General features: G+C 32.2%; 1 protein-coding gene across 1 annotated transcript in view; it reads right to left on the minus strand.

The window, feature by feature from the left end:
* Positions 1-808: 808 nt before the first annotated feature.
* LOC145668218 (putative helicase mov-10-B.1) overlaps positions 809-14,213 on the minus strand; it is a 205,182-nt gene continuing 191,777 nt past the window's right edge. The window contains exon 20 of the mRNA XM_081735871.1: positions 809-10,551. Coding sequence (XP_081591997.1) covers positions 10,526-10,551 — 26 coding nt within the window. The 3' untranslated portion in view covers positions 809-10,525. The remainder of the gene's footprint in view (positions 10,552-14,213) is intronic.

Here is a 14,213-nt window from a genome sequence, read left to right on the forward strand (position 1 = left end):
CCAAACGACGTGGCTCACTAGACCATGCCACGTCGAGGTGGTGGATTCCTCTAGCTTGTCAATCGACGAATTTCAAGCAATACTTTAAGGTGCCACTTTTGCCGATAACCTTGAACGGGCCTCTTTGCTACCTGGGTCTCCAACTGTGGTCCCTCCCATGTTTGAACCACATCTGTAACAGCTTCACATCAGGTTGTGTGAAAAATGTAAGTTTATGCATTCTTCTCAACAACGTAGCTCCTTCGTGGCTAAGCGGTTAGCGTGGCGCGGGTTCGATTCCCGGCAAGAGCTCATGTGGTTTGGATTCCACGCTAATCAGTAAGCCCCGTCTCACATACAGCCTCGCTGCTGAAAGGGCCTCGCTGCTCAAACTCAATCACCTCAACTATTCTCAACAACGGTTCGCTTCTGGTAGCATTTCACTAGCACGAACACAGTAGTCCAGCACCTGCAAGTTGAAACACAACACTGATAACTACGTGAATTCATGGTTCTGGCTTAAATACAGATCAAAAGTATTCGGATACAAACCAAACAATCTCTGTACAAACTAACTTAGAGAACTTACAGAGTAATACAGGATATTATGTATTATTTTGATATGTAGTGTAAGTATACAGAAGAGGCGAATTCTTTCTTTGATATTGGGTTACAATAAATTAAAATAATTTACTTCCTCTTTTCTTTGGTTGCAATTCTTTAAACTTTCTCCAAGTGCTGTAATTTTAATTCCAAAGATAAAGCTATCAAGGAAGGAGGAAGTATTACTTTTGGAATGTACCTAGTAAAATGAATAAATAAAAGTAACTTTCTCGTGAATATATCTATATTTAGAATATGACAAACACACAAATGCTTACAAAACGATAAGAAAAATATATGCTCCATTTTTAATACATTTGTTATCACGCTACTCCTTTGGTACAGGTACATACATACACATAAAAATCCTCATTGATCAATTTCTTTCAACCAATCACCTTTATGATTATTACAACATAAATGAACTTGGTTGTGCACCATTTCCTCTTTGAGAAAATGAATGTTTCAAAAATTAAGTTCTGTACATTTTACGCTTTTATATGTATAAACCGAAACAAAAGAACTAATTCTCATCCTCAAACATTCCTCAATAATGACACTTGGTCTAGGCAGCACACACATTAACTTGAAATGTCTTTTCACATATATTATTCTCCTCTCCAGAATTCTTGAAAGATTCAATTACGTACTCTCTAGGACTGTATTTACTGTCCAGTCTGAGCCCTCCCTTCCCTCCTGCACGTTTTCCAGGTTTAGTAAGAATTGTTAAATATATCTGATAGTTTGCCAATGTCGTCTTATCATAAAGGATAAATTCGTTCAACTTAATGAGGCCACCACTTTATACCGTTCTCGCTTAAAATAAAATTAACATCTTTATTTGGTATAATAGCCACAAGTAAACAAGTACAATTACTAATCACTCTTGAAATAGAGAAGCCACCACACTTATGTTATAACGACATTCCCCTGGCTATAATTTAACGATGCTGAATACAAACACCGTCTTTGATGTTTAGCCCATTATTATGGGGAATTGTTTTCATTGAAATTAATGGAAATTTTACTGCTCTGCACAGGCATAAGAAACACGTGGCGAAGGAGAGCTTAATCGAAATTGAAAAATTAGTAGAAGTACTGAACACACAAATTTGATTGGTAACAACTAAAAATGCGTTTGTTCCATTGTCAACCTGACATATAATACTAGTTTTCTTAAAGACGAAAATAATTTTTCAATTCAGCACAGAATAACTGTATTGTTAAAAATTAACCACAGAAGCTTAAATATTTTGAAAAGAGAAATGTAGTTCAGAGCTCGTTCTAATATAGGTATCGTCTTCGTAATCTGGCAGTCGCGTCTTCCTATTTGCACAACGGAAATTTCTTCTCGCTTCCATTTAGTAAATTCATTCTTAAAAAGTCTTGACATTAATGGGCTGAGTTTACAGGAGGCATTCTTCAATTACGGACTAACAACTCTTGGGAGTTTTCGTGTTTTGCGTCCTTATGCAACACCCAGGTCATGAAGGACGGGACTTATTATTAACGTGGGCTCAAAGCCATGATCGGGAACCGAATCCTGTACAGCTGGTGGGTACACACACACCATTACGTAAGTACAACCTTCACAGTGTAGGTCGTTTCGTAGCAGTATTTCGCCTCTAAGAGAGGACGGTGCCACCCACTCCCACTGCAAGATTTGAAGGAAAACCTTTAATATTAGAAAAAATTTTAATTCTAATATTAACTAAGATCATACACCACGCAACTATGACAAAATTTCACGCATTATTCGAACGCATCCTTGTATACAAAGTTATTACACGAACATAAAATAAAGCTCATTTTCTTCTACTCAACGTATATATATGCCCAATATGTACGTGAAAGTGCTCAATATATGTATATATTACTTAAAAACGCAAATATTATATTTTCTAGTAGTAATACTACATCTATTACATTCGACACTGACGTGAAGAGAACCCAAGAAACTATTTCTAAGTCTAGTGACATGTAAAAATTGATACTAGTTAATTAAGAATTAACAATTGGTGTGAAAATAGTGATTATATTTGATTTTCTGCATTATTTTAAGGCACATATGAAAGACAATGTTTTATCAATTATTACAAATGTCATGGTTTCCTTTTTTTGAGATACGAACTCAAAAGAACGCAGTAGGTGACTTGTTCGATGTCGGCAAAGAATCATTAATGTCTTCTGCAATCTAAGGCATGAAGATTTTAGGCCATTTAGTACTGAAAGTTACAAAAACTTTATTTTCTCTTAATTATACAACGAAAATTGAATTTGAATTGAAGAACGTTTTATATATGAGTTTCTTTAAATTTCTGAATAATAATAATAAATTGCTGCTCTGCAACTTTTTAATTATGCAATAATGTAAATCATATTATATTTATACGAGCAAACAAATTCACGACACATGGAACATTTATCGGCAAAAACAAATAAAAGGACAAGAGAAAACTTGTAAAATCCCACAGTTGTTGTAATAATATAAAAAACTAGAATAATCTTGACAAAAATTTTATGTATAGACCTACTACGCTGCTCTGCCGTTTAAAGAAAAAAAGTATCTGCAAATATGGCTGAAATTGAGCTAATTTAACAGCAGACAAATCATTTGAGCATGGGGTGTGAACAGATAACAATAGAAAGTTGTGTTTATACCGTAATATTAGCGATGTTATAAGTAAAAACTGTACCGTATCCTTAAGTTTGGAGTTTTTAGCAAAACAGAAAAATAGTGAATTCTCAAAATGCTGTTTTTCAACAGGTACAATATTTTGCCTTTGAACGGCAGCTCTGTTACAGCTACAACAAGTATTATAAACTGGCTCTTTTTAAATTTAACTAGTTTCAGAATTTAATCTGTTGTGGTCCAACTCTTTAACAGCTGAAATCGAGTACCTAAATGAAGTGTTCTTTTTTCGGTAACCTTTACAACAGGGAACTTTTAAAAATAACCTATTTTTGGATAGTGAAAAACAGAATTTAAATACCTGAAAGAAATGCCATTGCTGGGTTAATGAGTAATGACGAATTAATCACTCTTGAAGCTCTAGATTTCTTCGTTCGAAATTCGATGAATTATTTTGTTTTTTCTACCGAATTTGTTGCGAAAGCGTGTTTCTTTGCGAATTACTAGCAGAATTTCAAGAATATCGATTAACAAAAAGGACTGGTAACTTCTCTGAACATACATTTCAATAAATCACGATTTTGCATGATTCCTCTCTCATCTTGAGTTCCCGACTTCAAAAATAAGAGGTTTTGGTATTTAATTACTGAGAATAATGATCAAAATCCGCCTGATTATGACGTAATTTATTCTAAATGAATGATCGATCAATCATTAAGATCCTACACGTTCCTTTTAACACAGTGAACGAACACAATATTCTGGATTGCTGGTATTTCACGATATTTAGAAGCTGACTTCTATTCTCTTCAAAATACACAAACCAAGGTATTGTTGTTAAAATACCCTTAAAATACAAACTAATGTTAATACAACAGATAATTCATTATATACACAGTATTTTACATAAAACATAACTTGGCTTTTAAGTAGCAAAACCAACAGGGGTAACAAACACTAACTGCCCATATAACATGAATATAAACATATAACAACAATGGATCTAATAATTGTAATATTTTCTATGTAGCAGCTGGCCATTCAAGATCTTCATGTTTCATTCATACTCTAATGCTAGTAGTTTTCTATCACTAGGCATCACATACACAATAAATGCTGAATTGTTCATATATTCTGAAAATGATTTTACGATTACTGGTTGACTAACCTTATTTGTGCGCATTGTATAGTCAATTATACAGGTCTCTTCATAAACTTGAACATAAAACCAACGCTAAGAATGGCAAGCTACTACGAAACTACATATAGGAACCCAAAACTGAGTAAAGGAAAAACAGTAATTCATCCATTTCTAATGCAGGCAAAGAGGATATTTGTATGGATATATTCTTTAGCCTACATGCTTCTAATACTGATACACGCAAAATAATTATCTACACTAACGGCTACGTTAAGTTAGTTTCCCCTCAATTTTTCCACTAGCATTCCACGATTAATGGCATAGGGGATTGTACTTTTGTAAAGCATTATACACAATCATATCTCACAGATAGATGGATACATAAAAAGATAGAAACACGGGCAGAAATAAAATCTAACTACATATAATTTCCCTGATGCTTCAACAGAAAAAAAAAGTACTAAAGGAAGAAGCGGTAACTCAGAAATATTAGGCCAAACACTAAGGAAGAAAATAATAATTAAAAAACGACACGCTGAATCATGTGTCGAGCAGCCGTATTATTATTTGCTAGACACACATACCACTGTACTTTTGTCTAACCAGAGCCGATCAATTTCAAAAGCTCAGCGTAGGGATGCCCACAGGCGGATTATAAATTTGATTGGAAGGACAAATTGAGAAGGGAGGCATAAACAGATATAGACTGACTCTGTTTAAAGAAAAAGAAGGCACAGGTTACCAAGTGAAGTAGCCTCCTACATTTCATATGAATCAGGATAAAGACTCATTATTGTGCCCAAGCATTTACGGGGAAGAATGCTGGTTTAGCGCATACTTCTTTCTTCAAAATTACCTTAGTTCTTAATTTTATTCTGGTTTATTACGAATATTTGTGTGATTTGTTCTATTTCAGTACAATAATTACACGCAGAATGAAAAAAATTATCGAAATAAGGTCATATAACCATCAAACTTGTTCAATATTTTAGTATTTTCTAGGAATAATAACTACGAGAAACCACTTCCTTATGAAGAAAATACATTCCTAAAAAAGCTTTTGAGCAAATTGTTTACTATATTACAATGTTCACGATTTTCTTTTTCTTTTCACAGAATATCACAGTAGAAATTGTATTATTAAAAATATATATATACATATATGCAGGCCCGTATTTATGCACAGTCAAGGGCCGTACCTAGGTCCAGGGCGGCATATTAAAAAAAAAATCTACGAATGAGATATTTAAAGGAGTTCTATACTGAAAAGGTTGTTGGTACCACAGTGCGACCGTATTTCCTTGTCACGATGCTACTGACGCTAGAAGAAGCTCAAGCTATTGCTTATTGGCTACTAGCATAAAACTATCAACTTCTGTCTTCTATAAATTTTTGGGTTGTTTTTGCTTACACGTAACTGAATACGAACAAATACCAGAGAGAATTTTCTTCGGCACACGAACGAAGGAGGACGGTACTTGTTTAATGGTCCGGTGCAACAAAAATATTAAATACGACCCTGCTCTACCCAATGGTAATTATCTCCTTAAATGGAGATGCATTTATTCAACAACAAAATTTGATTACATATCCTATTTACATTTTCTATTTTACGCATTGGGAAACAAATATTCATACAGGGATTAAGTATTACCTTAACGTCAGATATATTTGTTAGTATAGTACAAAGTATATATATATATATATATATATATATATATATATATATATATATATATATATATATAAAATACAAGATTACTTTTCTACATGAATACTACTACTAATGAATACGGTAAAAGTTAGGCTTTTGTAAAGTATTTCGCATTGAACAGAACATCAACTAACTATTTATCATAAAAACAGTTTCAGTTATCTTGTGTATCTGCTCTTAGAATACACAATATCTGTACGCTGTTGCGAGTGGAAGTTTCTTCATTCAGAATAATGTTCGTAAACATCTACTAATTATTACAAACACCAGCTTGTTACATTAAATAATATTTGGAACAGCAGTACAATTATATTACACAGTCGTAATGAATAAAGCATTAAATAATGAGGAAAATATTATCTAGCCTTTGTTAATATTCTAAATTCTGCACTCGCTGAACTTAGGAGGTAAAAATGCTAATCAGAATCAGGATATCCTGACAGACCTTTCCCATTGACGCTGCTACATCAGTGTTTATCATGTGTCACAAAGTACCTTATTCCACTATTTCTTTTCGTACAGAAACACTAGTAGATTGAACAGAAATAGTACAGAGTCTTTCTTACAGTCACTCCCACTCGGTGATTACGCCAACTTTAACTCCCACTTTTTAAATAAAGGCATTTTAAGAACACCAAAACTAAGCCAATTAGTGCCAATTAAGAGACTTTTCAATTTTAGAACTTGACACCTAAGTACAAAATGTTTCCATAAAGAGAGAGAGATTCTCATATCTTCATTTGAGTGACAACCTGATGAAAAACCCCACAGAATATGTGGTTGAACCTGTTGAGAAAAACTCCTATAGACCCAATTTAACAAGTGTTACACTTGCCTACTTTGAAAATTATTAACTTATCAACTCCTGCGTCAATTACAGTCTTGAAATAAATGCGTTCTGAATATTTATGGGACGGAAAATGATTTTTTTTTCTAAATCAATTTCTAACAAAATTTACACTCGTATAGTTAACAGTATACGCATTTTGAAAAAAAATGCTGAAAACATTTTCCACAAACACGTTACAGCAATTTGTATTTCTCTACTTAGGATGCTACTTCGAATTGCTTGCATGAAGAAGTACTTTAATTAGATAAAAATAGAGAAGCACTTATTAAACAACATAAGACCAAAATTACAAACAAAAATAGTTTGTTTTCAGAATTATAAAGAAAACTTTACTTTTAGCTACATCACACAATACAGTAGTTGTAATCTTCGAAAAACAATGAAAACCGTTTTTGTTTACATTGCTATACACGTATATTCTAGGCAGGAATAATAAACATGAGGATTTTTTTTTTAAATATAAAAGTAAGTTTAAGGGACGGAATTTCTTTTCTCAACTCACATCTTTAACAAAATTTACACTTGTGTTGTGACAGTTTATTGCAATTTTTCTCGAACAACTCTGTAATTCCTTGTCATACATATGCATTAAGATTATGTAATAACCTAGTTGTTTCTTTATTGTTCCCAGTTTTATTAAATCTCTCCACACTTCTTTATTTCAATTCTTCTACATCCAATTTAATCTGTTCTTTATGGCGAAATGTTCTACTGTTCGCAATGAGTGAAACAGAAATTTGTTATAAACTAGTTTATTCCTGTATTGTTCAATTTATTAATGAAAACACATTATCTCATTTCACGCTTTCTAGCGCTTAGTGACTACCACCTCTTCCGCCATTTGAGAATCTTCCTGAGCGGTAAGCGTTTAGACACTGAAACTCTTATGGAAATTACGTAGGAAAATAGAGAATTGTATGTAAATTCAGAAAAAAAGTTTCGTTTTTGTTGCAAACTGAACTTCACTTAAAAAAAAAAAAAAAATATATATATATAAAACAATCATATAGAACTAAGACACTACAATGCAAGACAACAACATGACAGAAATTATGCAATAATACATATTAATACGGCAATTAGTACACTTGAAATAATAGAAATAATTTGTATAAGCAACGATAGACTTCTCTGCTCTGTTTTTAAATTGGAAAGATGCTAACTTCCAGTTTCGCGAGTGCTGTGGTAAAACAAGAACAGGATATGTCTTTACGAACTAATCAAAACCAGTTGTACCAAATGTATGGAATACTACAACCATTGCTGCTCGGAAAATTTAAGAAAGAAAGAAAAGTTTTATAAAACAATGCGAGTTTTATACTTCATGACTAAGAATCATTAGAAAGCATGTACATAATATTGTTCTTTCTTCTGCAAGTGTGAAAGTGTAGCGTTAATAGCCAATCAAGTTCCTGAATTGCGCAAGGATACTAATAATTATGTCTATGACCATTTAGAAGTAAGAGGAAATGTAGAAAAATAATGGTAATCAATGATTAAATTAACAAATAAAGAACTATACTACTAAACCAACTGGAACCAGTCAAAAATAAGCATATTAAAATGCATAAAAAAAGAAGTTATTACAGTTGTTTCATGAACTATTTGCCATTTTCATTCATCTTTTCAACACTGTATAATAATGTACTGTCAAATTCCCACCATCAAAATAAGAAAAAAAAAAAAAGTAAATATGGAGCTGTGCTCAAAAGCAGATAGTTTCGGGATTATAAACGTGCTGAAAACATGAAATAAGTGAACTTTAAAAGTTCATAGCTCCACTAGTATGGGATGTATCGTAGTCGGGTCACGACATTACTGAGAACTGGAATGTGAACTATCCAAATATCCATCTTTCAGAACCCCCAGTACTTGCACAACTATTTTTAGAGAGGCTGTTTGGGAATACTTGATCACTCTTTACCCCCTCTCTAAAAATTTGTGTACAAGCAATGGAGCATTCTTAACATGAATATTTGGATAGTTTACATACCAGTTCCTCAGTCATGTCTTGATCCAACTACGATAGGTCCCATAGTAGTGGAGCTAAGAACTATTAAAATTCACTTATTTCTTGTTTTCGGTACCCCGTAACTCAGAAAACTATTCATTTTTGAGGACAGGTCCATATGAACTTTTTTTCTTATTTTGATATGAGGAAATTTATTCCCAAAATATTGTGACACGTTCATGTAACACCCTGTATAAAGTGGGCCCTATTCACAGTCTCTTTCAGCGTCGTATTAAGAGTTTTATACCGCGTAATGCTAACTTCCGTATTTAGAAACACATTAGTGGAGTTAGCAACGATTTATATTGATAAAATGCTATTTACGACTTTTCCACAGGGTTGTCCAAGCACAATCAAAATAACACAGAATTATTCTAACCTGATTCTCCTAATGTGCTTGGACAACCCTGCGGAAAAGTCGTGGGTGGCCTATTACGGAACTTACGGAAACATAACTTAGCATCACGCGTTAGTTAACTCTTAACACGATGCTAAAAACTACTCTGCATAGGTCGCAGTATTTTTTTTACTGGCGTTTTTAATATTATACGTTGTTAGTTTTTAAAGGCATATGATATTACGTAACACATTCTCAGTGGGAAATCGCGATTAACATACGAAATACATACTTAAGCTTATTGAAATTCTAATTAAGCTTAAAAAAAAAAAAAAATACTGAATTTAAGAAACGGTTAAGCAGAAGGGAGAGAAATTACAAAGAATCGCTACTTTATACTTCTATTGGAATGATACTATACAAATCGTGAGGTTTACAAACATTGTAACCAGATAATATTATATTATACACAAAATTATATGTATATAAACAAGGTAATAAAATGTTCTAAACATATGGAGATCAATATTATTGTAAACATTTTTCGTTATCCGTACGACGGAATTCAATGCCCATCTGAGGGGGAAAAAAATGTAATACAACTCTTTGGCAGTAAAAACGGATAACTTCTTTATCACTGTATCCGTACAAAACTTACTCAAAATATATTTACTACTTAGTACAGGTCTCAAAAGAGCTCTATACAGGGTGCTGAAACATACCTAGAGAACTAACTTGTTCTAACGATCACTATTCAAGTCATTACACAAACCAAATCATTATTGGTTTTCTTCTCTCTCTCAACAGCGGCTTCTATTCTACTTCTGAACATCACAAGGAAAAAGGCTCTGTATTACTTTTCACTTTTAAGTACGAGCCTATGTACAATAAAGAAATGTATCAATATTTACTTTCACGTATAGCACCATCTTATCACATACATATATGGCATGTCTTTTACCATTTATTATAAATTCTTGTACGAAGATTGAACATGATTTAATGTACCCCTATCAAAGTGTAACAATCAAATTTCAAAATAATAGTGCTTTACAGATGCTACTTACACAAACACGCACATACAAAAAAAGAAACTTTCAATATATAATATTGGTCTACAAAACGTGCCGAATACGTGTATAATATGGATATATAGTATAATAAAACCGCAAACAAATTACTATAAAACAAACAAAGGAACAAAAGGAACAATGAACATCTCACTCAAAGTACATTCAAGAGACTACATTTCCAGCCATTAATCCAGCTGTTCATTTCGTCCACCTGTAAGAAATAATAAATAGACATAAGTATTGCATACGAAATATTACTGATCAGAAATAGTTAAAAATTTGAGGTCTTAAAAGTACTAAACACAGATATCAGTTTGTGTATAATATATCAAATTTCAAAGTAATGCTGTAATAATAATAATAATAATAATAATAATAATAATAATTTTATTTTAGTGCCGCGAACAGCTTTTGGCAAAAATACAGCACTTGGTATCAGAGTATGCAATGGAATGATGATACTACTAAAAATAAATAATAAGAAATAAAACAATAAAAAGAAGGGTACTAATATAAAACACAATGTAGATAAAAGTCAGCTAAGCAGAAATAATTCCTTGTCAACCCAGTAAAAGTTATCAAGTTTTCCATCCATCTAAAACAACAAGAAGCTAAGAACAGCAGTCATAAAATTACATTTGGCTTAATGTTTCTAAACGTCATTGATTAAAAACTATCAGTCAGATCACATAAAACTTTCACATTGCTTAATACAATAAGTCTAAAATGAGCTTAAAGAATGTGTCAATCTTTTTAAAATTTCACATTTCCAATTCAGAGGAACTAAAATCATGGTATTTCTTATGCTATGATTTGGCACTTTAAAACCTATGTTTTGTAAACAATATTCACTGATATAAATGTTATCTAGTATTTTTTGAATGCATGCTCTGTCGAAATTTTTTCGTCTATTCATAAGGCTTTCTATACCCCAATAATCAATCCAATATTCATAACTATGTGAGTAATAGCTCATTTTCATTTTAAAACATAGCAGTCGAATAAAACATTTTTGCACAGATTCAATCTTGTTTGTCAAAGTTTTAGAAATGCTGTTCCAAATTACCGAACCAAATTCTAATTTTGGTCTTACAAGTAATTTATATAGAAATACATACGTTTTATCTCTTTCAAATACAGGCCACTGTTTAAAAATAAAACCTATTATCCTTCTGGCACCTTGTACAATACAATTTATATGATTAGAAAACTTTAACTGACTGTCAAATGTAATACCTAGGTCTTTAATAATGCTTACTTTCTCAATTTGTACACCGTTGACCTCATATTTACTGACATAATATTGAGTTTTATTGGTGTATGTCATAAATTTTGTTTTCTTATAATTAATTTTTAGAAAATTATGTCTACACCACGTGTTTACTGCATTTAAGTCTTGTTGCAGTAAATAATTATCGAACTCATTGTTGACTAGTCTGAACAACTTCATATCGTCAGCATATAGGAGAATTTTAGAGTATTTTATTTTTTCTGTCAGGTCATTTAAAAATAAAGAAAATAAGAGAGGGCCCAAGGGCGACCCTTGTGGTATTCCGTTTTTTACATAGCCTACACTAGAATGTACAGGTCCGATTTTAACTTCGTAAGTTCTGTTTGACAGATAGCTTTCAAACCAACGAGTGTACAAAGGTGATAAACCAATATTTGATAACTTGCTAATGAGATACTTATGACTGACAGAGTCAAAAGCTTTTGATATATCTATGTATATTACATCGACTTGCAATTTATTTTTCAGTGCGTTATAGGTAAAGTCTGTAAAATGAATTAGATTTGTTACAATTGACTTGCCCTTATAAAAACCATGTTGAGACTTATTTAAGATATTTCTTACATTAAAATATATGTGTTTATGGACAATTAGTTCAAATATCTTCGAGAATGCATTGACAAGAGTTATTGGCCTGTAGTTACTTGCAATCTGTCTATCACCTGATTTATATACCGGAACAACATATACTTGCTTCCACATTGAAGGATACACATTTGTACGTAATGAAACGTTAAATATTTTTGCTAAATTAGTTGAAAGTGCAGTTGCACAAGCTTTTATTACATAATAAGGAATATTATCTGAACCTGGAGTAGTGTTCGGTTTAATTAGTTTAATTGCTTCCATTACATCTAAATCAGTAACGGTAGGAATTCCGATTAGAGCACTATTACTAACGATATTCTCAGGCAATACCTCTTGACCTACTTCTAAGTTAAAAGCTTCATAAAATACACTCTTAAATACTTCAGCAATTTCGATAGTGTCTTGAATTAGCATACCATTACAATTTATTTGCTTTGGTACTTGTTTACAGTCAGACTTTTTAAAAACGTTCCAAAAATATGAGCTGTTCTTAAAAATACTATTTTCTAAATCTGAATAATAAGATTTTCTTGCTTCAATGTATTTCTTTTTCACAAGTTTCCTTAGGTCTGAATATCTCTGATACCATACGTCATCATTTGTTCTTTTGGCTTTAACAAAATATTTAGTTTTTTTGTTTATTACTGCTTTCAATTCTCGCGTCATCCATGGAATCTTATATTTTTGTTTACAACCAATTGACTTCTTAGATACTTGCTCGTTAAATACAGAATAAATTAAATTATATAAATGGTCAGTGGTTTCATTGACACTGTTACTGCAATTATTTATTAAGTTAATTTCTCTAATGCCCTTGTAAATACCTAGGAAATTTGCTTGTTTGAAATTATATGTATCGTACTGAGGAACGGGACAATATTTGCCACTATCTATAATTTTCCACTCAAACATGAATGGGGGATGGAAGCGATCGACTTTAGTCAGTGGTGGGATGTCAAAATGCATAGAACTGTTATCCAAATTTGTCAGCAACAAATATAATACTCTTCCCGGATTACTATGGTCATATGACTTGTTTTTCTGGTTTAAATTTAAAATATTGCTTAATTCAAATATTTTTTCTGCTTTTTTCTTCGAATAATAATTATCAGTTGTGATGTTACCTGAAATCCAATCTATGCCTCCTGCGTTAAAATCTCCTAATATAATTACTTTAAAATCTTTCGTCAATACAAAAGAACATAGCCAATCACAGTAGTTACTAAAATCTTGAAGTAACATGTCAGGAGGAAAATAAACTAAACATAAAATCAATGGGGTACTGTCAGGAATTAAAATTTTTGCTATAATAATGTCTAATGATTCGTCAGGGGGATTAAGGATTTCATAAGAATATTCATTTTTTATTAAGAGTAAACACCCTCCACCTTTAGACTTGTTTGTGAGGGTTAGATTTCTATCTTTTCGTATCACACTGTAGTTTCTAGAGATTTGAGAAAGATAACAATTTTCCTCTTTATACCACGTTTCTGTTATACAATAAAAATCATAGTTCTCACAGTTTATTTCATCTGTAAATTCTTTTTCTTTTGTGTTCAAACCATTAGAATTTTGATAGTACAGTTGTAAATATCTCGTATGCATTGATTATGTATTAGTTACCTGTTGTTGCTCTTTTCCATTCCGATCGCTTGCTGACGTGGGTACCACTATTTCATCCTTCAAACGTCCCATGAACCTTGTAAACAATACTCCTTCAGGCCACATGTCTGAATTGCACACAGTATCAAAATGTTTTTCATGTACACTAACGTAAAAGGATGAATAGCTGTTGTGTTTTGTTTTTAATTTGGCACACTTAACAACCTCAATGTTTGCACTATCTTTAATAAATGCACTAAGCTCATCACACGAAACACTAGGATCAAGTCGAGTCACAAACACTGCGGATACACGAGGTGGTTTTTTGTTTACCTTTAGTTTATCACTAGCACTTCTTCCCTGCATTAGATTTGAGCTTCTTGTAAGTTCAC

Source organism: Thermobia domestica, chromosome 13 (assembly GCF_964235325.1).
Source record: "Thermobia domestica chromosome 13, izTheDome1.hap1.1, whole genome shotgun sequence".
NCBI lineage: Eukaryota > Metazoa > Arthropoda > Insecta > Zygentoma > Lepismatidae > Thermobia > Thermobia domestica.